Source organism: Hemicordylus capensis, chromosome 3, assembly GCF_027244095.1.
Source record: "Hemicordylus capensis ecotype Gifberg chromosome 3, rHemCap1.1.pri, whole genome shotgun sequence".
In the NCBI taxonomy this organism is placed as follows: Eukaryota; Metazoa; Chordata; class Lepidosauria; order Squamata; family Cordylidae; genus Hemicordylus; species Hemicordylus capensis.
The window spans coordinates 881,901-903,887 of record NC_069659.1 but is presented as its reverse complement, the minus strand read 5'-3'; the positions used below and the strand labels follow the sequence as shown (position 1 = coordinate 903,887).

The 21,987-nt window shown below is 67.1% G+C and overlaps 2 protein-coding genes across 3 annotated transcripts in view; one reads left to right on the top strand and one right to left on the bottom strand.

Annotated features, from left to right (window-relative positions):
• The first annotated feature begins 278 nt into the window (after positions 1-278).
• On the top strand, positions 279-3,653 carry C3H11orf42 (chromosome 3 C11orf42 homolog). The gene is made up of 3 exons (XM_053311128.1): positions 279-473; positions 1,759-2,491; positions 3,482-3,653. The coding sequence occupies exons 1-3, from the start codon at positions 405-407 to the stop codon at positions 3,616-3,618; spliced, it is 939 nt and encodes a 312-aa protein (XP_053167103.1). The 5' UTR covers positions 279-404; the 3' UTR covers positions 3,619-3,653.
• Positions 3,654-4,466: 813 nt separating this feature from the next.
• The window catches only part of FHIP1B (FHF complex subunit HOOK interacting protein 1B), a 35,752-nt gene continuing 18,231 nt past the window's right edge, over positions 4,467-21,987 (bottom strand). For both annotated transcript variants that reach the window (XM_053309831.1, XM_053309832.1), the window contains 11 exons: positions 14,375-14,702; positions 13,397-14,014; positions 11,717-11,875; positions 11,294-11,380; positions 10,836-11,003; positions 10,385-10,464; positions 9,950-10,122; positions 8,030-8,995; positions 7,254-7,432; positions 5,501-5,666; positions 4,467-4,998 (listed from right to left, as the gene is read on the bottom strand). In XM_053309831.1, the coding sequence (XP_053165806.1) occupies positions 4,700-4,998; positions 5,501-5,666; positions 7,254-7,432; positions 8,030-8,995; positions 9,950-10,122; positions 10,385-10,464; positions 10,836-11,003; positions 11,294-11,380; positions 11,717-11,875; positions 13,397-14,014; positions 14,375-14,515 (3,036 nt within the window). In that variant the 5' untranslated portion in view covers positions 14,516-14,702 and the 3' untranslated portion in view covers positions 4,467-4,699. The remainder of the gene's footprint in view (positions 4,999-5,500; positions 5,667-7,253; positions 7,433-8,029; positions 8,996-9,949; positions 10,123-10,384; positions 10,465-10,835; positions 11,004-11,293; positions 11,381-11,716; positions 11,876-13,396; positions 14,015-14,374; positions 14,703-21,987) is intronic.

Genomic DNA, 21,987 nt, shown 5'->3' with positions numbered 1-21,987 from the left:
TGCAGGAGGGAGAGCCAGCCGGCTTCTCTCCGCAGCAGAAGCCCCCGTGGCGAGCCCAAGGGACCTGGCCCGGCTCTTTCCTCGTCTCTCCCAGGGCAGGGGGAGCCGGCCGGGGCTGCCCTTCCGCTCTGCTTGCGGCCCAGTGCCCTCTTCAGGCCAAGACTCTGGCTGGCAGCAGCATCACTGCCTGCAGGCTGGTGATGGGGCCAGGCCAGCCTTTGTGACCTCAGGGCCCGGGGCTGGCGGCTGCTGCTGCTGCTGCTGCCTCCCTGATGGGGGGTGGGGCACCTCCTCCCAGCCCCTCAGTGACTCCCCTCCCTCTGGGTCAGGGCTACTGTGGCCCATGTGTGCCCTCTGCAGCCCCGTTCCTGGATCCCTCTAGGCCTCGGCCAGCCCCGAGCAAGATGGAAGGCGGGACCCAGGCCCTGGAGATGGGCGAGGCAGATGCCAACTGGGAGCTGATCCGGGACAAGGTGGGTGGGGGGAGGGTTGTGCGTCAGTCCGTGGAGCTCCCAAAATACCCTCACTGGGGGCGGGCCGGCAGCTGCATCAGGCCCCATCCTGTTCACTGTACCGGGGCGGGGGGGGGGGGCGTCCACCATCCCGACCCTGCCCTGGGCCTGCGGCATGCCCAGGAGCAAAGGAGCAGCTCCCCCCCGGCCCCCAGCACTTGGTCTTGTCCCTCTCCTCTGCCTGGCATAGCCATCTTGGGGAGGAAAGCTGCTCTGGCGGGAGGAGCAAGTGGGCCTGGTCCCCGTAGCTAAGCAGGGTCTGCCCTGGTTGCATTTGAATGGGAGACTAGAAGTGTGAGCAGCCTGGAAGATCTTCTCCTTTTATAGGGGATGGAGCCACTCTGGGAAGAGCAGAAGGATCCCAGTCCCCTCCCTGGCAGCATCTCCAACCTAGGGGGGCTGAGAGAGACTCCTGCCTGCAACCTTGGAGAAGCCGCTGCCAGTCTGGGTAGACAATCCTGAGCTAGATGGACCAAGGGTCTGACTCAGTCTATGGCAGCTTGTTCTGTTCCTATCTTGAGCTCAGGGACGGTCCGGGAGGGGGAGGTGTCCGTTTCCCTGATCTGCAGGGGCCGCGGCTGCCTTGTCATCCTTGCCCATGAGGAGTACACGGGGCAATGCTGCTGCTTCCCTGCCCCCCCCCCCCCCCCGCCACCCACTGTGATTGGTTTAAGCTGTGGCTTCTGGGGGGGGGTGCTGGTAGCCAGAAAGGGCCTACTGCCGAGCAATGGCTGCCGGCTTGGCGGCTGCCCCCCCCCCCGCTGCCAGGCAGTCCCGGCGGGGGTGGGGTGGGCTCCCTGCCCACACTGGGCCCAAGGAGGCCCTGGCTGCTCTTCTGCCTCTGCTCTGGCCCTTCGGAGGGGAGGCCTTGCTGGGCACAGCTGGCTACGCACTTGGCAGGCCCTGCAGAGGCCAGCCCGGGTCGATGAGAGGGGCAGAGCCGGGCAGCCGGGCCTTGTCGCAACGGGGGCTCCGGACCCTGGCGGGGGGGGGAGCTTTTCTTGTTGTTGAGCCTCCCGCCCTCCTCGGCCCGCCACCAGCTTCCACTCGTGGCCCTTCCTGGCTCAGCCCGCCTCTGGGCCCTGAGCACTCGGCCCCACCCATTCTAATGGCCGTGAGCATTCCGTGACATCACAGCAGCTCAGCCAATGGCGGGGGAACAGGGAGAGTGGGGCAGCCGCTCAGCCGTCTCCCCGGGCTGGGTTCAAACTGTGACGCGCACCCCCCTGCCCCTTGCTCTCGGCAGGTGATTGAGGAGCGCTTTGGCCCCACGGTGGTGCCGGTGCCCTTCCTGGAAGACGCCGCCTCGTACGACCTGCTGGCGGTCCTGATCAAGAAGCCGCAGCTGGCCCGCAGCCTCCTGCACCGGCAGCGCTGCCTGGTCCCCGTGGGGCCGCTGGAGAACCTGCTGCTGCTGGGGGGGGCCGGGCCGGCCGGCCGGGAGCTGGCCCACTGCACCCGCGAGTACAACGCCCGGGTGCGGGGGGAGTCGCGCTACGAGGAGACGCGGCTGGTGGGCGGCGCCCTGCGCCACATCCGCCTGGCCCTGGCCGGCGTCCACAAGAAGGTGGCCTTCCTGGTGCTGCGGCCGGGGGCGGTGGTGCTGCGGCCGGACCTGCCCTGGCTGCGCTCCCAGAGCAGCCTCTACGTCATCTACGAGGTCTTCTACTGCAGCAGCCTGGCGCTGAGCGTCACGCAGGGCGCCCAGCACCGCAGCTTCCACCTGGAGCGCTCCCTGCCCGTGGCCTTCTCCTGCCTCAAGTTTGCCCTCAGCAGCAAGGGGGTGCTGGGCTCCCAGAAGCCCACCGGCCACACCTTGCCCGCCCGGGCCGCCTGGGTCCGGATGGCCGTGCTGGAGGCCCCCACCCCCGCCCCCCTGCCGGAGGCCCCCTCCCCTGCCGGACCGGCGGAGCCCCGGGACAGCACGGCCGGCCGCAAGCCCTGGAGGCGCCTGGGCAGGCCTCTGCGGCCCCTGGCAGGTGAGAGCCCTCAGCCCCCCGCTCCGGGGCCACACGGGGCCAGGCGGGCACCGGCCTCCTGGCGAGGGGCTATGAGGAAAGCTGTGTGCCTCTCGGTGGGAAGGCACCTGCTGCTGGGCGCACAGGAAGCCCCGGAGTGGCTGCTTGGGCTGTCGGGGGGCCAGGCCCAACTCCGGGGGGGTCCCCTCAAGAGCCTGTCACCCATTTGAGAACACAGGGAGGGAGGAAGGGGGAACCCAGGGCACGCACCCCCATGCCAAGAGCCTCACCCCATCTCTACACAACCCCCCCCCCCCGCATGAGCCACTGCAGTGCTGCACACCCTGCCCCCCCCCCGCAGACAGCTTTGTGGCAACTGCAAGGAGCGCTGGAGCCCAGAGCCGACTCCCCCCTCCCCCCCCCCCATCACGCAGTGCCTCTTTTGGGCCAGCTCCACCCGAGCCAAGCACAGCCCCCCCACCCACCCCCCACCCCCTGGAGAGACTTGGCAGGAGCCTGCTGGGGACGGCTCACTTGCTGGGCCGGAGCAGTTGCGGGAGGCTGCCGGTCCAGAGAGGGTGAGCAGGGGAGGGGGCAGAGAGACCCAGACCGTCCCCCCAGCGTGGGAGACGGGGTCCCCCGAGGGAAGGGGGCAGCTCAGGGCGCAGAGCGGCTGCTCCCTCCCCTGCAGGAGAGAGGCCCTGGCCTTGAGCTTGGCTGCCGCAGAGTGAGCCTTTGCCGCCCCGACAAGGGCTTTTCCTTGGGCCCCTCTGCCTGCCAAACGTCAGGCCGGGCCGTTCCAGGGCAGAGGCCCCAAATGGGCTGGAACCCGATCTGACTGCCCCCAAGATTTGCCTCCCCTCAGAGGCCGCCGCCGCCGCCGCCGGCAAGTGCCTCTCTGGCCCCGGCCTGCTTGCCGCCTCCCCTGCCCAGCCTCAGAGCGGCCCTCCTCCGGGGCCACAGGCAAGGCAGCTTCCGACGGGCCCCCTCTCCCCGCTCTGTCCCCCCCAGGGAAGTGGCCGTTCAAGCGGCAGCGGCCCAAGCTGGGCCCCTCCACCGGCAGCCTGGCCGACGACCCCGAGCGGTACTCCATGTCGCTGCCCCTCCTGCAGGGCGTCGCGGCGGCCGAGAGCGACACAGAAGAGTGAGCAGCACCGCAGGCAATAAAGCCCTTGGCACCTCACCTCAAGGCTGTGGCCCAGCTTGGAGGGGGGGGGGGCTGGGCGGGCGGGGGGGGCCGGCTCCATGGGGGCAGTGGGGCGGGGGCAGGAGCCGGGACAGCCTCTGGCCCAGGCCTCGGGCAGGCGGAGCTCCAGGTGGCTGCCCCACGGGCGTCCCAGCCCCGGGCACAGGCCAGGCTGCGCAGAGCGGCCAACCCCGCCCGTCCAATAAATGATACCAAAGAGACCATCCGGCTTCTGTCTGCCATGGCAAAGGAAGGGACCCGGGAGGCCGGGCTGGGTGCTCCCGGACGGAGCTCAGGGCGCCAGCTGAGGAGACCCTGCATGCGGGGCGGGGGCATGGGGGGGACTGCACCCTCCCTCCTTCTGCCCGCTCCCACTTCTGCCCCCAGCTGAGCCTCACTGGCTGCATGCCCACTGCGGGGGGGACGGGACGGGCACACAAAAGAAAGCAAGATGGCAGCAGCCCAGAAGGCAACAGTCACAGGCCAGCCCCCCCCCCCCCCCCGGCCACTCATGAGAGCTCAAGGGGGCAGCTGCTTGACTTCTCCAAGGGAAACGCAGAGACCCACCTTCAGCGCCAGCTGCCCCAGGGCCCCAGAAAAGCTTCTGCCAGGGGAGGGGGCTGGAGGCCCAGCAAGAGAGGAAGGGGTCCCGGGGGCTTCGAGGGGGGCACAGCGGCATCACCTCAGGCCGCTTGGTAGGAGGGCAAGAGGGAGCGGGGGGGGGAGACGGCCATCCCCCTACCCCCAAGACGCGGGGGCATGCTTGCACAAACACCCCCCCCCCATATACAGGAGAGAGAGAGAGAGAGAGAGAGAGACAGCTTCTTTTATACATATTGCAACAAGTTCTCCAGAAAAACATTCATTCCCAATAAATTAAAAAGGTCCTTGTCCTGGTATGGAGTTTTAAAAAGACACACACACACACACCCACCCCCGGGACCACCCCGTCGGCTCCCCATTTAGTGCAGACCCGGCAGTGCCAAGCCGAGGGGGAGGGGAGATGCCAGTGGGGAGGGGGGCAGTGGGGGGCCGCCGACCAGTCACTCCTGGGCGGGCGGCTCCAGCAGGAAGGGGGAGGTGACGGCGTGGGCCTGGGCGATGGCGGCCAGCTCCTTGAGGAACTCGCTGAAGATGACCGCGCAGTAGACGGCGTTCTTGACCCGCAGCGCCTCGCTCTGCTTCTCGGCCGAGCTGCGGAAGAGCGAGGCCCCCGAGAGGGCGTGCAGGGCCTGCCCCTCGCGCAGGTGCTGGAGGGCCAGCTGGGCCGCCTGGCGCGCCCGGGTGGGGCTGTTGGTGTGGCGCATGATCAGCTCCCCAATGGACGGCTTCCGGCTCTTCACTGGCGAGAGAAGAGCAGCAGCAGCAGCTGAGCCAACCCTGCCCCCCCCCACCGACCCAGCTCTCGGCCCGAGCGGGGAGGGTTCCAGGAGGGCCCGGGCGCCCTCCGGGGGGGGGGGGGGCTGGGGCTCAGGGCTCTCGGAAGGGAAGGCGCCCGGTCACGCCCACCAGGGACATGCCAAGCGCCTCTCCTGATGCCTGCCAGGCCTGTTCCGGGGGGGGGGGGGGGGGGGGGGTGTGTGTTTCAAGCCCCCCCCCCTCCCCAGGCCGGGCTGCTTGGCACTGAGCGGGGCCTTCTTTTCTTGCGGGAGCGGCTCTTCCTAACAAGCCAGGGCGGGCCAGAGAAGGTGCAGCTGCTGCTCTCCCCATGCCTCTCTCTACCTGACCCATGGCCGCCTGCGGGCAGGGCGGGGGAGAGAGGAGCAACCTGGGGCGCCCCCGGCTCCTCCCTCCGCTGTGCCTCTTCCCCAGCCCCTCCCCACCCGGCGGGCGCCTCCTCTCACCCAGGGTCTCGGAGCGGCGCAGGGAGGGCACCGAGTTGTTCGGAGCGTCGGACCAGTCGAGCTTCCCGCGGGCAATCAGGTACTTCTTGGCTTTGAAGAGCAGGGCAGGGAAATCCTCCTGGCTGGCCGCAAAGCTCTCGATCTTGTTCTTCACCGAGCCCAGGACCTGCACGGAGGAGGGGGTGGGGGGATGTCACGGGGGGGGGAGGGGGTTGGGGGCCCCTCCAGTGGGGAGCCCCATTTGTGTCTGCTGCTTGCTCTCGGGGCGGGGGTCACGAGGCTGCTTGGGGCCTGGGGCACACCCCCGGCAGCCCCACCAGAGGGGCCCGTGGCCGTCCAGGCACGGGCGCTGTTCAGCCTAGGAGGCCGGCGGGAGAAGGACGCGTGGCAGAGGCACTCTCTCCCTTCCAGAGCCAGGCTGGCCGCAGGGCCACTTCCAAACGGTCCTGAAGACTGGCCCAGACGCTGCCGCCGTCGCCGACTCCTCCCCAGACACACCCTCCTCACCGCACACCAGCGTCAAGTGGCCCAGCTCCTCCTGGATCCACGCTAAAGCCACGGGGGCCCCTAGAGCTCCAGAACCCCCCCCCCGTTCCATCCTGCCCCTTCCAGAAGTCCTCCTGCCTAGCACTGCTGGGACCCCTTGGGCTCCCCACTGCCTTCCTCCCAAGGGGGTCCACGGACCAGCCCCCCGGGCAGTGGTGGCCCCTGCGGCACCGCAGAGCACCCCGTCCTCCGGTCAAGGCAGGCTGTCCGGGGCGACTTCCAGATGACAGGGAAAGGCTCCGGCTTGGCAGGATCGTCCTGAAACCGCCAGTCGCAGTTGCGCAACCCTCCGGCGAGGGGGAAATGCCGCTGTTTTTGCGACGCACGTGCAGTACTGTAGGACGACGATGCAAGGAGCCGATCCAAGAGGCGGCGGCGGCGGCAGCGGGGAGGTGAAGGGCCCTTGCTGGCAGCGCAGGGCCTGTGGCGTCGAGACGGAGGCAGTCCGCAAGCAGGCTTCACGGGCCCGCAGTGGCACCTGGGCAGCGCCAGGGAGCCCTCCCTCCCTCCTTTCCCCGGGGCCAGGCCCAGGAAGAGCCCCGAGGCGCAGAGTCCCTCCGCCAGAAAGAGCTTGCTTTGGAGCTGCTCTCTGGGTTGCTGCTGCTGCTGCTGGGTGTGTGTGTGTGTCCCTTGGTTTTGTCACTGAGGCCCGTTTGTCGGTTCCAGCTCAGTACATGCGGATGGTTCTTGAATGTTGGATGAACCGCGTTGGAATTCTTGGATCGGAAGGCCAACCCGCCCCAGCAGCGCCGCGGGGCCTTCCCTGGAGTGGGTCCCTGAGCAACTGCCACCCGGGGCCCTCCACTGGCACCAGGGCAGCCTCCGGTGGGCCTTTCCCTGGAGGGGGAACAGCCCCCCCTCCTCAGACAAGGAAGCCCCCCCCCCCCCGCGCTGCAACCCTTTAGCCCTTTCCTGCCCGCTCCCTGCACCCATGTTTGCCTCCAACTCACGGCCAGGCCCCAAGCTCGTTGACTGCCACATAGCGCTCGGTCCCTCCGCGGGGCTGCCCCAGTTCCCCCTCCCGCCTCTGCCCCCTCTCTCTCCCTGGCGAATCCGCTTCCCTCCCCCAGAACAACGAGCCTCTGGGCAGTGGACACGGGAACAGCCGCGCTGGCCGGCCGAGGCCACCCAGCAGTGGCCAGCTACGGGTTCCGTCCGGCGTGCTGGGGGCGCCTGGCCTGCGGGCACGCTCCGAGCCGTGGCCTACCTGGAGGAGAGACTTGACGCTGGGCTGGAAGACCATGTTGGTGCTGAGCAGGAAGGAGCGCAGCAGGGGCTGGGGGTAGCAGGCCAGCTGGGAGACGAGCCCCGTCAGCAGGAAGTTGACGTAGAGGGAGTTCTGCAGCATGTTCTCCAGCTTGCCCAGGAGAACGGCCATGAAGGGCCCTGCGGCACAGAGCGGGGGGGGGGGGCGGGCTCAGGGCGGGCCAGCCCGAGGGGGGAGCCGCTTCCTCTGCAGCCAGCCCGGCCCCACGGAGGAGGCTCTCGCCCGGCCCCGGACTGGCTGGCCGGGGAGCGGACGCCAGCAGGGAGGGAACCAGCGAGCCTCTCGCCAGAGGCCAGGCGGCTCCACTCTGACCTCCGGCCAGGCTTTGGCGCCTGGCCTCCCACCCCCCTCCGCCCCCCTCGCGTGGGGCTAGGGGAAGGGGAAGAACTGCACGCCCCACTGCGAGCAGAGCAGCGTGGGCCTCCTGGGTCCCCAGCTCCTCTGGACCCCTCCGTGGGGAAGAGACACACAGGCAGCACCTGGCTCTGCGGCTTCCAGGTCAGGACGGGCAGGGAGGACAGAGGGCGCTCTGAGGACAGAGGGCGCTCTGGGGACAGAGGACGCTCTGGGGGCAGAAGGCGCCCCAACCAGAGTGGGGGGAGCGGGAGGAGAGGGACCCGGGCTTCTGGGCAGGGGGCCCGAGGAGCCCCCCCGACACACCCGCGGCTCCGGCATGGCCAGAAGGGAGTGGGCAGGAGGCGGCAGCGGCGGCTCACCTGTGAAGGGCTGGCTGGGGGGCTGGGCGGGGGCCCGCGGGGGGCTGCTGACGATCTGGGCCAGGGGGTCGGCAGGCCTGGGCGGCCCCCCTCCGCTCTCCGGGAGGGAGGAGGAGGAGGAGAAGCGCTGGTAGGCCTCCTCCTCCTCGCGGGAGAGGGGCTCTGGCTCCAGCGAGGCCCCCGGGGCGGAGGGCTCCTCTGCCCGGCCCCCGTTCTCCATCTCCTCCTCCAGCTGGCTCAGCTCGGCCGTGAACTTCTCGATGGTCAGGCTGGAGCCGTTCTCCGCAGGGGCCTGGGTGAGCAGCTCGTCCAGCAGGGAGTCGGGGCAGGCCGGCCCCAGGGCGGGGGGGCTGGCGGCAGAGCCGTTCTCCACCACCGCCCCCTGGGGGCCCCAGCGGACCTTCTTGACGCCCAGGTCGGCGTGGGCACCGTTGGGCAAGGCGCTCAGCTCCTTGGCGCCGAGGGAGGAGGCGGGGGCGCTGGGCTCCGGGCCCACGGGGGCCCCCTCGGGGCTGGCCCCCCCCTCCTCCGGGGGCCCTCTTTTCTTAGTCCGGGGGGAGGCAGGTGTGTGGCCGGGGTGCCCGCTGGCGTGGAAGGAGGTGGAGCCCAAGTAGTCCTGGTTGAGGGGCAGAGAGGGGTCCGGGGGCGGGGCCAGGCTGCTGGCACTCGGCTCCTCCCCGTCATAGGGGGCAGACCACACGTGGCAGGCCCAGACGCAGTGGTCAATGTTGAGCCGTGCGTCCCGCAAGTATTCCAGGTAGTTGCCTTCCAGTTCAGAGAGCTCCTCCCAGCGGCCGGAAGGGTGGCCGGGGCTTCCCGTGGGCGTCCCCGGCGAGCGGGGGGTGGGGCTGGAGGCCTCCGCGCTGAAGCTGGACTGGCGCATGAAGAAGGCGAGGCGGGAAGGCGTGGAGGGCTTGGGCACCGTCACGATGGAGGAGGAGGCGTCCACGCTGGGGCTGCCGTGGCCTGGGCAGAGAGAGGGGCGGGAGCGGGGTCAGGGGCGGGAGGGCAGGCCCCAGAGTCCAGGTCCAGCCCAGGCTGCACCCCGGGGGGCAGGGGCCGCCCAAGGAGTGGGACCTTTGCTCTCCCCCCCCCCCACAGACACACCCAGCACAAAAACGTTTGGCGGGGGCAGGTCCACCTCACCGACTGCCCCATTTCTCCCTGTGAGATCCTGCCCTTGTCAGAAGGCAGAGGAGCAGGCGCAGGGCCCCAAAGATGGCCGCCCCACAAGGGGTCCCTCTCCAGGCCCAACCCAGCAGGGCTCTCCCTGCCCATGAAGCGTAGGGCCCCCCCCGCCCCCCGGCTCCTGTGTGCCTCCCTGCCATCCTCTGGGGACATTGCCCAGCCCCCAGCTGGCTCTGCCTGCTGCCCCTCTCCTGCAGGGAGGCCCCACCGGGCCCCAGGAGGAGTCCGAAGGGGGACGGGCAGCCTGGGCCTGCCAAGGTGGGCAGCGGGGCGGGGGGCGTGGGGGGCTAGGTGTGTGGGGGGGCAGCCAGCACCTTGCAGCTCTCTCTGGGTGTGCAGGGAACGGGAAAGTCCTGCTGCACCCACTGGAGAGGTCCAGCACTGCCCAGAGAGGGAAGCCCAGAGGCCGGCCCCACCTCTGCTCCCCTCCCCATTCCTTGCTTAGCTCCGCAGTGCGGGGGACCAAGGGCTGCTCCCCTCCCTCCTCCCGCCCAAGGGCCCTGCTGCCTGCAGAGTCAAGCGGTTCAGGGCCCGATGCATGGCCAGCCGCGGAGCGGGGGAGGAGCTGCCTGAGCCTCCACCGCTGCTCCTGGGAAGTGGGGGGGGGAGCAGCTGCACCTCCTCCCCCCTGAGGGCCCCCCCCGGCTCCTGGCTCTGCCCCAAAGCAGGGCCCGGCCTCCCCTGAGAAGGGCCCCGGGGAGGCAGCGCCTCTGCAGCCCCCAGCCGGCTCACCTTTGGACCAGGCCGCATGCTGCTCCTCCTCGCGCTCGGGCGGAGGGAGGCTCTCGGGACGGCAGCAGCGGGGGGTCAGCGAGAGGAACTTGGCGGCCGCCCGGCCGTAGAGGTCCAGCTCCTTCACGGCCCTCTTCTGGCTCAGCATGACGTGGCTGCAGGGGATCAGGTACCTGGGGGGGCGGGGGGGGCAGGGTGTGGTCAGGGCAAGGCAAGAGGCAGGCCCACGAGAGGGCAGCTGGAGCCGGCCAGCCCAAGGGATGCGCTCCTGGGACTCTGGAGCGCTGGGAGCAGCCGTGGGGCAGAGGGTGGCTCCCTCCCGCCCCCTCCTCCTGGCCGAGCCTGGCCTCCTTTGGGGGTCAGGGCCCCCAGCGGCCTCCCTGGAGCCCGGGACAGAGCGCTGGGGTGCAGAGGGCAGGGGTCTGGGCGCAGTACCTGAGCACCAGCTGCAGCAGCACGTCCTCGCAGTGGAGGCTCAGCAGAGTCCGGAAGAGGCTGAGAGAGACCATGCAGAGCTGCGGGGGGGGGGGAGGCGTCAGGGCAACGGCACTGCCCAGACGCCCCCCAGCCCCTCCCCTCCCCGGCAACCCCGATGGGCCGTGCCCCCCACCAAGGAATTGTACCCAGAGCCCCCTGAGCCCACCCTCCACGAGACCAGCGGTGGGCGCCCCCGAGCCATGACAGACCCTCCCCAGAGCAGCTCCAGCACCGGCCTTGAGGGCTACGGGCCGGGCCGTCCGGTGGGAGGGAGGGAGGGAGGGAGGGAGGGGGCCGGGCCCAGGAGGCCTCGGGCCGGATCCCGCAGCCAGGCTCCCCGCATGCCGCCATGGGCCAGGCCCCCCAGGGAGGCTCCCGGCCACCCTTCCCTCCAGCCGGGCCGCCTCACCCGGGAGTTGCTGGCGATGCGGGCCACCAGCGTGTCCAGGATGGTGCTGCTGTCGTGGCGGTGGAGCAGCAGGAAGCGCAGGAAGGTCTTCAGCAGGGCCGCCTCGCTGACGCTGCGCAGGAAGAGCTCCAGGTAGGCCGTGCTGGCGATCATCTCTTCGATGGAGCTCTGGGGGGGAGGGGGGGCAGCTGCTCAGCGGGCACTCCCTGGGGGCGGGGCCCTCCTCTGGGGGAGGGCTCCTTTGGGGCACTGCCCCCGCCCGCCTGCCCTTGTCCCCGGGGCGAGGCCTGGGAGGAGGAGAGCGCCCCCCCCCCGGAGGCCAGTCTTCCCAGCAGAAGGGAGGCGGGCCGGGCCGGGATGCTGCCCCCACCCCCAAGGCCCAGCTCTGGCCCAAGGAGCCCAGAGAGGAAGGGGCAGGTGGGCGGCCCCCCAAGCAAGGGCCCATCGGCCAGCCTTACCTTGTGCAGGGCAGGGCCCATGACGGGCACCAGGAAGCCGTTGTGGATGTAATCCACCAGCTGCTTCTGAACCATGGGGTGGGCCACCTGCAGCAGGCAGAAGAGAGACCCCCATGGGAGGGGACACCTTCCCCAGAGAGCCCTCAGGCCCCCTTGCCATGAGGGGCTTCCCAGTGTGGCAGTCCCAGGCATGGAGAGAACAAAGCCCCCCGCCTGCCCCCCCCCCCGCTTGCTCCAGAGGAATCTTCCCGGAGCCCGGCATTCTGCGCCCCTTCCTGCCTCAAGCAGGTTCTCTCCCGGGGACCCACGAGGCGAGACGGAGAGAGTTCTGGGGTGCAGGCCCACAACCAAGAGCAAGACCTCTGGGAAACGTGCCCCCCTCCCCCCGCACACACACACACACACCCTTCGAGGCGGACCTACCTGGACGACAGCATTGCAGAACTCTAGGGAGTTCATGAAGAGGACCAGGGAGGGGACCCCCGCCCAATCCTCCCGCCGCAGGAAGTGCCAGTCGTCCCCCCGGACCTCCAGCTTGCGGGGCAGAGAAGAGTAGAGGGCACTCAGGCCGGTGGCCAGAACCTGAGGCGGGGGGAGAAGGAAAGGGGGGGGGACACACTCCATTTTAGGAAGGGCTCTAGACACTTCCGCAGCCAACGCGGATGTCGGTACCGAATCGGGCCCAAGTGTCAAGATCCGCCTTTGAGACCTGATTTGCAGAGAGAGCACCCAGCGCCCGGCGGCTGCAGAGCCTGCCCGGCACGGAGCAGCAGCAACAGCAGCAGCACACACCCATGGGGGGCTGGCAGGGGGCAGAGCCGGGCTGCTCTTCCCGCATGGAGCAGGGCGCCCCCCCACCCCCCGGCACCTTCACTGAGTGGGGCCTGCAGGGGCGGGGCTTGGAAAGGGCGGCTCCCAGAGTGGCGGGGAGTGGGCTTCAGTCCTGCCAGCCGCCCACAAGGAGGCTCTCCCCTAGGCGCGGGGGGGGGGGCAGCACCACCTGCTGGCCACAGGCGGGAAGCCCAGCAGGGAAACCCAACGACCTCCCAAGGGGTCTCCGAAGGGCAAACTCGTCCTCCTCACGAGCCGGGGGGGGGGGCGCCCCAGGAGGCCCGCCGGGCGGCCTCTGCTCCTGGCAACAGCTTAGGTGGCCCCTCACTCCCACCCCGCAAGAGAAGTGCTGCCTGCAGCTGGCCATTCGTCAGGTAGAGAGGCCTGCTTAACCGCACAGCTCTACCGGGTGAATGGCTAGCCTGCAGGAGAGAGAGGAGACACCCCAGCTGCCTCCTTGGGCACCCCCTGGCTCGTGAGGAGCAGCCGCTACTGTCACAGCCCACGGAGGAAGCCAGCAGCCCGGATGGCCCACCTGCAGTCGCTAATACGGAGCGGGAAGGGGAGTGGCAGGCCGAGCCAAGGACCCCCAAACAGCCCCCGTCTGCAAAGAGACCCTCCCCTTGGCTGACTCCACTACGGCTTCACAAGGGCAGCAGAGACCCCACACGCGCCATTCCCCCCCCCCCCCGGTCACATGGCCAAGCCTCTGGGGTCTGGCTTCTCCGCTGAGCCTCCCCCTCCCTCCTCCTGGCCCCTCCAGCACAGGGGCTGCTCTCCAGTGAGCCCCCGGAGTCTGCAGGCCCGGCTCTGTGGGCTGAACCGCTGCGGACCCCCAGGCCAGATGCTGCCCCCCCCCAGATGAGCCTGATGCTTTCCACGATCCGCGCTCGGCGCAGGGAGCCGGAGCAGGGAACCAGCCAGCCTGCTGCCGCCAGGAGGGACCAGAGCCAGGTCTGCGGGCCGGCCTGAGGGGTGCCCCGGGTGCCCACCCAAAGGGGCGCCCAGCGGAGCCTGCACAAGGCACACCACCTGGCAATGCCAATCATGGGAGCGGGGGGGGGGCACCCAAGGCACTCCCCTCCCCCCAGGGCCAGCCAGCCTGCTCCGTCAGGCCGGGCACCCCACACAGGACCGCAGCTGGATCCGGACAGAGGGGAGGCCGAGAGGCTGCCCTCCGGAGGGGCGGGAGATGTGCAGCGGCTCCAGGAGGCAGCAGGGCCCGGGGACTCCCCCCCCGGCTCGCCCCCCACGACCAGCCCCCCCCCTTACCGGGCAGAAGTAGGAGTTGTCGGTGATGTAGTGGGCCACGGTGGGGCTGCCGGCGGAGAGGGCCATGAGGAGCAGCAGGGCGTCCCGGGCCTGCTGGCCCACCCCGCCCTCGCGGTGGATGAAGGGGATGAGCAGGGAGAAGAGCAGCAGGCGGGGGGGGCCCGGCTGGGCGGCCGGCCGGTGGAAGAAGAGCTCCAGCAGCGGGGGCTCCTTGGCCACGGAGACGCAGAGCTGGCTGAGCAGCAGCACCAGGCTGCTCTCCAGGCGCGGGGAGGCCGGCCCGGCGCACAGGCCCAGCAGGCGCAGCAGCGGGCGCAGCAGGGGCGGGTGGCGCAGCAGGGGCTGGCGGGCCTGGCCGGTCAGCATCTCGAAGAGCTTCAGCAGCTCCACCTTGCGCTCCTCGGGGACGCTGCCCCGCTGCAGGTGCCAGGCCAGCAGCCGCTCCAGCACCCGCTCGGAGACCACCAGCTCCAGGATGGGCCCCGCGGCCCCCTCGGCCCGCGGGGGCTCCTCCGCCAGCAGCGTCATCATCTGGTAGGTGTTGTTGCGCACGGCGCTCAGGTCATCCGCCGCCCCGGGGGCCGCCCGGGCGCCCCGCTTCTCCAGGATCCTCAGCACCTGCAGCGAGGGAGGCGGCGGTCAAGGGGCGGCCGGCCTGCTGCCTTCCCAAGCGGCCCTGGGCGGGCTGCAGCGGAGCAGAGCCCCCGGCGGGGAAACCGACTTGGGCCCGTCCGCTGGGCAAGCAGAGCAAGCGCCGGGAGGAGGTCTCCGGCCGAGAGCCAAGGGGGCCCCGCTCCCCCGCAGCCACCCCTCGGACCGGCAGCAGCCCTCCCTACCTGGGCCCGGCCCCGTGGGCAGGGGTGCGCTCCTCTCCTCCTCCCGCCGTGGCCCTCTGGCTGCTCGGGTCCCCCCCCGGCCCCGCTCTCCACCCGCCCCCCCCCCCGGGCCAGCCGCCCTCCCCAAGCCGCCGCTGCTCACCTGGGCCCAGTGGTTCTTGAAGACCATGAGGCAGGTTTCGGGGTCTGCGGTCACCGGGCTCTGCAGGCTGGCGCTGCGGCTGCCCCGCTGGCCGGCTGCCCGGTGGGGGTTCAGCTTGCTCAGCCAGCTCATCCTCTCCATGGGGAGGGCTCACGGGGCACGCAGCACCGGCCGGGAGGGGAGGGGCCGTGGGCAGGTCAGAGGTGGGGCTGGCCGGCTGGGGCTGGCAGGGCTTCTCCAGTCGCTGAGCGGGGCTGCCGGGCAGGCGAGGAGGGGCGGCCGGTCCCCGGGGCCAGAGACGCCATGCTGCTGCGGAGGGGGCACCAGGCTGCGGGGTTAGAGAGGGGGCAGATCAGCCGCAGGCCAGGCAGAGGGGAAGGGGGAGAGCACCATTTGCCCCACAGAGGGCAGCAAGACAGGCGGGTTCAGTCTCGAGAAACAGGCACCAAGAGAGCATCGCATGCCGTGCTCCTCTGAGCCCTTGGCGCGCGGCTTATGCTGCCTCTCCCCCCGGGACTCTCTGCCAGTGCGCGCCCCCCCCACACACACACTGCAAAGCTCCCAGTGGAGGGGGAGTCCCTGACTGACTGGGGAGAGGAGAAAGGGGGCCCATCGATACTGGCGGGGGGGGCAAGGGACTGGCTGCCCCCACCGCCACCCAGACACCTCAAGAGGGGCCACAGCCTTCTGGGGAATCGGCCGGGAGCAGCGGGAGGCGCTGGCAGGAGCGGGGCTGCTCTGCCAAAGGGGGCCCGGGGAGACCCAGGCGCCAACCTGCAGGGAGACAGGCCTGCAGCCGCCGCCACACAGCCGCGCTTCCGCAGGGCCGGGGAGAAGGGCCAGCCAGGCTCCCCCGGGCAGGGGCAGCACCCAGCGGCCCTCCTGTCCAAAGGAGGCCCAAGCACAGTGCTTCGGAGGGATCATGGGGCGGAGAGGCAGGCCCTGGAGGATGCAGGCTTCCAAGGTCGCGGCCCAGGGAAGAGGTCTGTGCCAGCCGAAGCCTCCAAAGGGCGTTCCAGAAACAGCCCCACACAGAGCTCCGCGCAAGAAGAGGCTGCTAAGATGCAGGGGGGGGGCAGTCCCTTGCCCGCCCCCACCCCCCGGCCAGTGTCAATGGGGGCCCTTCGCCGCTCTCCCCAAGAGGAGGGCCAAAGCCTTGCTGGAGGGAGAGCAGCAACCCAGGGGGCCCTCCAGCCCCAGCCCTGCCCCCCACCGGGACGCAGGCCCAAGGCCAGAGCCGGGGCGCCCCCAAGCGCTGAGAGGGAGAGGAGCCCCCAACACCCTCCAGAACAGAAGGGTGCAACGGGAGAGCTTGGCTGGGGCCCAAAAGCAAAGGGTTGGCAGGGGCGGGAGGAGAGAGGCTGGGTCTTTCCCTGGAGGGGGCGGCCTGAGCCCTCTAGAGCAGCAACCCCCCCCCCGGTGAACTGCTCTGCCTTCGCCTCTGGGCTCCTCCAGGGGAGGCACAGGCCAGCCACCGAGAGAGTCCTCTTCTTCCGGGCAGGCTCCCTGGGCCGCAAGGGAGGATGGGGCCGGCTTAACCTGGAGCTCCCCCGGCTCCAAGGCGCAGGCCGGGCACAACGGGCAGGGGGCCAGAGGCCGGCCCACCCCGCAAGGCAGAAGGGAGGATCCAGGCCTCCAAGAAGGCAAGACAGCAGGGCAGGCAGGCGGGCCCCAGGACTCTGCTCGACGGGACGCCGCCAGCCCGGCAGGGCTTCGGGAGAGCCCGGGGGCACCCAGCCCTGTCGGGCAGCCCACTCTGCCCTCCGTGCCACTTCCACTGCCCAGCCCGCTGGGGGCTGCTCCCTGCCCTTGAACCAGACGGCCAGCTGCAGGCCCCGCTGAGCCCCAAGGCCCGTGGGGGGAGCCCAGGCCTGCCCAGAGCGCCCCTTGCTCCCCAGCCCCCCAGGAAGCCAGAGCAGCACCAAGCAGCAGCTCCGCAAGGCCCCCGTCCTGGGGCTGGGGGCTGCCATCAGACCGTCTCCCCTGGGGGAATCTGCGGCGAGAGAGCTGCCTTGCCCAGCAACGCGGCCAGGGCTGGTGGGAGCCACACCGAGAGGGAGGATGGCCCCCTTGTTCTCAGCAGGCTCGGCTCCCCACTGGGGACAAGGGGCCAGGCTCCTCCAGGCTCTGGGGCCAGCCGCTCCGTGTGCCCCTTCTCCTCCGCCCTGCCCGCCTTCCCACCCCAGAGTCGGCCCCCACTTCAGGGGCAGCCGGCCCAGCCTCCCTTGGCAGCGCCAGGGGAGGTCCGCCTGCGCCATCTGCACACAGACCCCCCGCTCAGCACGACCCCCACGCAGCGCAGAGTCCGCCATGGGGCATCCTGATGTGGCCGTCTCGGCCACAGCAGGGAGCGGGGTGCTCCTGGCAGCCACTCCCCTGCGCCTGCCCCACAGCAGGGCCAGCCAGCCAGCCAGCCCCCCACTCACCGGGCTCTGCCTACAGCTCCAGCCGAGGGCTCCCCTTCCCCGGCCCTGGAGGAGCAGCAGACGGACGAGAAGGCGGAAGAGCTCCGGGCCGAGCCAGAGAGCATCCCGGCCGGCCGCTCCCTTCAACGGCCTGGACTCTGCCCCTTGCCAGGAGGCTGGGCGGGGCGCCGTGCACAAGGTACAAGGACTAGTGCTGCGGGGAAGCCTCCACCAGCCCCCCAGGCCTCAGCAGCAGCAGCAGCAGCAGCGGGGCTGGGAAGACCCCACCAGCGGGCCAGGGCCCCTCCGCGGCAAGGCCAGGAGCAGGCAGCCGCCCCTGGCTGGAGCAAGTGTCCCCACAGGCCAGGCCCCACCAGCCTTTGTGTCCTCCAACCGCTGGCATCTGCTGCCGCTGCTGCAGCCTGCCCCCCCCCCCCCCCCCCGCTGTCCAGGATGGCACCAGGAAGGCAGCTCAGGGGACTCTGGCTCCTTCCAGAAGGCAGGGCAGGAGTCAGTGGTGGGGGAGGTAGCCCCCCCCCGCCCCATTGGCCCCAGAGGTCCTTTCCATATCCGTTGGCTCGTTGGCTCCCAAGGAGGCCCCAGGCGTCCCCGCCACCTTTGGGGCCTTCAGCCGCTGCCCCCTCCCGTGCCAAGACTCTTCTCTCCCTTCCCGAGGGGGCACCCCTTTGGGCGGGCTGAGTGCCACGCAAGAGCAGAGGGAAGCAACCTGAACCAGCAAGCTCCCTTCAAGCCGGGCCTCCAAGGACAGCTAGTCACCAGGGCAAGAAAGCAAGCCGCCCGGCCTCCACAGCTGGCCTCTTGGCCACTGGAACAGGAAGGCAGCGGGCCTCCCTGCTGCGGGTGTCGGCCACCAATGGCCACCTGCTCTGCATGGCTGGGGGCCCCTCCACAAGGGCCCGCTCGCTTCACAGGGCTGGGCCCGGCCTTCAAGCCCTGAGCAGGCGGTGGAACCCGGGCGTCCAGGGGGGCTGCCACACGCGTGGAGCATCCATGGGTGCTGTTAAGGATCCCATCATAAAATAACTAGAAACGGCTTCAGCCACAGGAAGCCCGGCAGCTTCCTTTCACACCTCAAGCCAAAGGACTGAGAGCTCAGTTTCCCAGTCTTTACGGGAAAGTACATTGTCCATCACCTCCCCAAGACATGCTTCCAAAGAGACACAATCCCTCCGGAGACAGGAAGAAAGAGTTGCTAGGTCACACAGCCTGACCAGGGGGGCAGCCCCCCAGGGCTCCACCTCCTCCAAGGTCTCCGCTACTAGCCTAGTCCAGCTGGCCCCATTCTGTGGATCAGAGCCACTCCTGGGAGGCATTCCCCCACTTTGCCTCCCGGACACCACAAGGTGAAGATTTCCCTATACCTGGGGTTACTTTCGGGCAGGAAGAGGACGGAGGCTGCACTCACCCTGTTCGCTGCTAACTCTGATTTTTTTTTGGGGGGGGGGGGCTGCGATGTTCACTCTCCCTCCCTCCCTCATTATCCAGCTTCATCCTAGTTTGACAAGGGAAAGTCAACTCAGCAGATTTAGGGAAGGCATCTCTCCTGGGGCCCAAGCTGCTGCTGCTGCTGCTGCTTCTTTTTTGGTCCAAGCTTTCTTCTGTCTTATCCCGACTTCCTTTCTCCTGTTTAACCTATCCCCCACCCACTCACCCACCTTTTGTGTTGCATGAATCTCGGCAGGGGGTGGGGGGCGCACAGTATTTTACTCCACTTCTAAGCATGTATGGAACTGTGGTCTACTCATGTGCAAGTCTCCATGAAGAAGCTAAAAGGCAAAGTGCCACCCTCCCCAAGTTTACACCAACACAAAAGTGGAGTGGGGTCCAGAGAGGACCCGCTGTCTGTTTTGGACTACAACTCCCATCATCCCCAGCTACAGTGGCCAATAGTCAGAGACGACGGTAGTCCAGCATCTGCAGGAGGGCCACATGCACTCCCAGCACCTGGCCTGCAAACAGCCTTCGAGAGGCAGGCCGACAGGGACCGGGGTGCGAGCGGGGGGGGGGGGGTGCCGGGGCAGCTTGGCTGCATCCTCTACTCAGCCACAAAGCAGCCCCGCAGGTGAAGGCCAAGGAGAGAAATTTGACTGGCTAACGAAGTGACAACTTCAGCAAAGGCACGCAACCCTGAACTAGCCAAAGGCTAGCTGTGAAGGTAGGAAGCCCGCAGGGGCGGGGGCGCTTCCCAGCGGATTGCCCGGAGCGCTGCCTACACGACACTCTGCTTGCGGGGCAGAAGTCCGCGGGGGCGGGGGTGCTCGGAACAAGGAGCTCCTGGATCTCGGAGAACAAGTCCCCTCCCTCCAAGCCAAGCTGGCAGACCTGGAGAAGCTCAGGCAGGCAGAGGGAGGGATGGGGCCCTGAGGGACACCTCTGCAGTCAGGGGGGAGGAGGGGGGCTTGGGGGGCATCATTCCAAGGAAGAGGACCTCTCCCTCTTGGCTTTTGAGTTGGTGTATTCATCACATTTATATACCACCTGATGTGTGTGTCTCTCGGCAGTGTTCACAACTTAAAACACAACTAATATAAAACAATTATATTATATAGTAAAAACAATTTCACAAAATAAGAATACAATTTCATGGGATCAAAACAAATGGTTTAAAATTAATTTCAGTTAAAAGCCTGAGAAAACAGGTGAGGAACCCAAATCCTCTCCTTTGCTCCCCTGGGGCTGGGGCCTTCTAGTAGTGGGTGGTTCAGTGATCAGGGGCAGGGGGAGAGGGGTCTGTGACCCACGTGTAGACCGCGCAGCAGCCTGCTTGCCAGGTGCAAAGGTTGTGGAGGTCAAGCGGCATCCAGATCAGCAGTGCTGGGGACGAGGCAACGGTCGTGGGCCACATTGGCACCAATGGGGTTGGGAAAGGTATCTGGGAGGGCCTGGAAGTCAAATTTAGGTTGGGAGGCAGCAGACTGAAGTCCAGGACCCCCAGGGCAGCATTCTCAGAAAAGCAACCAGGCAGGCAGAGCTGAGGGGTCTCAATGCCTGGATGAGAGATGGTGCTACCAGGAGGAGGGGTTGGGATTTGTTAGGCACTGGGATACATTGGGGGGGGGGGGAAGCAAGACCTGGACAAAAAGGACAGGCTCCACTTGAACCAAAATGGAACCGGACTGCGGGCACTTAAAACCAAAAGAGTCACAGAGCAGCTTCTAAAATGACTCCTGGGCAATAGCTGACAGGAGCTGGGCGGTATCCAGCTAGAGAAATGTTATCCCTTAAGAGACGAGGGTGCACACATTTCAGATAAACCAGAAGGGGACAGAGTATAACCGGGAAAAGAGCAGAGCGAAGGTTATATCCGCGGGTCAAGGAGATCGCATGGCCATAAGGGAGACAGCACACACCCGGGAAGGGACCCTGGCATAAGTGCCGATATGCCAATGCCAGAAGCCCACAAGCCAAGATGGGTGAGCTGGAGGGCTCGGTTGCTAATGAAAGCACAGATATAGCGGGCATAATGGAAACCTGGGGGAACAGGGAGAATCAGTGGGACACAGTCATTCCTGGATACAAACTCTACAGAAAGGAGAGGGAGGGGCGAATTGGGGGTTGGAGTAGCACTGCCTGTTAAAGAAGGGATAGAATCAAACAAGACAGAAAATTTAGGAAGACCAGAGTCTTCCACAGAAACACTGTGGCGATAACATGAAGCCTGAAAGGAAATGTATTAGGAGGAGCGTGCCCGAGGGTGACCTAGAGCTGGAGAAGGAAATCAGGGAGGCGTCAAAGAGAGGCAGAGCTGTAATAATGGGTGACTTCAATTACCCTCACACTAATCGAGTAAATCCACCTCCAGGTAAAGGCAAAGAGATTTCCTGACAAGCTATATGACTGCGCATTAGAGCAGATGGTCATGGAACCAACCAGAGAAAAGGTGACCTTGGAATTCATCCTGAATAATGCTCAGGACCTGGTGCAAGACGTCAGTGCTGTGGAACCATTGGGGAACTGTGACCATAGAGTGAGCCCATCTAGCATACTGTACATGCAAGTGGAGAGGTGCCAAGGAAGTTGCACACAGAAACTTTGGAGATCAGAAGAGGAAACTTCTCCAAAAGAAGAGGACTGGTTTTTTTAAAAGGTGAAAAGGAAAATGTTAGGAGGGTCAATTTGCTCCAGAAAAGACAGTGTTTAAGGCATCTTCCTACATCGCTGCTGCTGATATAGGCATTTCCCATAGTCTGGGAAACATACCAGCGGGGATTCGAACCGGCAACCTCTGGCTTGCTAGTCAAGTCATTTCCCCGCTGCGCCATTAGGTGGCTTGCCCAAATGAAGGGAAATGCTAGGAGACTATAAGGGATGTGAGAAGAGAGTGTGAGGAACAGAAAGGCAAAAGCATCAAGCGGGATAACAAAAACTTGAATCAGGTCATCTGTCAGGGAGCAGCTGGACCGTCCGATGAGAAGGGAGTGAAAGCACCAGAGCTCGCTCTCATTGCCCCCCTCTGTGCGCAGAATGAGTTTTGTTCCGGGTGGCAGTATCAAGGCACGGTGTGCGCACCTGCATTCAGTATGGAGCCTTCCTGATTCAACCGGAGCGTGTGAGCGCGCGCACATGGGTACACCTCAGAGGAAACACTGGGAAGCGTATACTGAGATTTATTTATTATCATGCTAAACCACCCCTGATATAGACATCTCCATGCAGCTTAAATATAAGAATCAAAAACTATTAAATTAAAAGAACAATATTAAATGTTTAACTAAAAGCCTGAAAAAACAGGCGTGTCCCAAGAGCTTCCTGGGGAAGCTGCTCTTCTTCTGACTGGGAGTACCGAGGGACCCGCCAGGGAAGTGCTGTGGGCACTGAACTCCACATGACGTCCCAGCGTGGCTCCAGAGAAGGCCCACTTCTGAGCTGCCAGTGGCAACTGCAACCAGACCTCGCCTGACTATCACCGCTGTTGGTGGCAGGGTTGCTGGTGGAGGAGGTGCTTGAAGAAAGGCCACGGACCCAGGCCATTAAGGGCTGATAACGAGCATTGGGTGGGGAAACATACGGTAGCAGCAGCCAGTGAAGTGCTGTGTGTGAACTGAACTCCATGAAACACAGGAACTGAGCTTCTCGGGGAGGGAGGAACTGTGTCAAATAGAGAGGATGGGAGTTTATGTTCTAAGCCATCTTTAAAAAATGTAAAAAATAACAAACCGTCAGGGCCAGATAGTATCCACTCGAGTT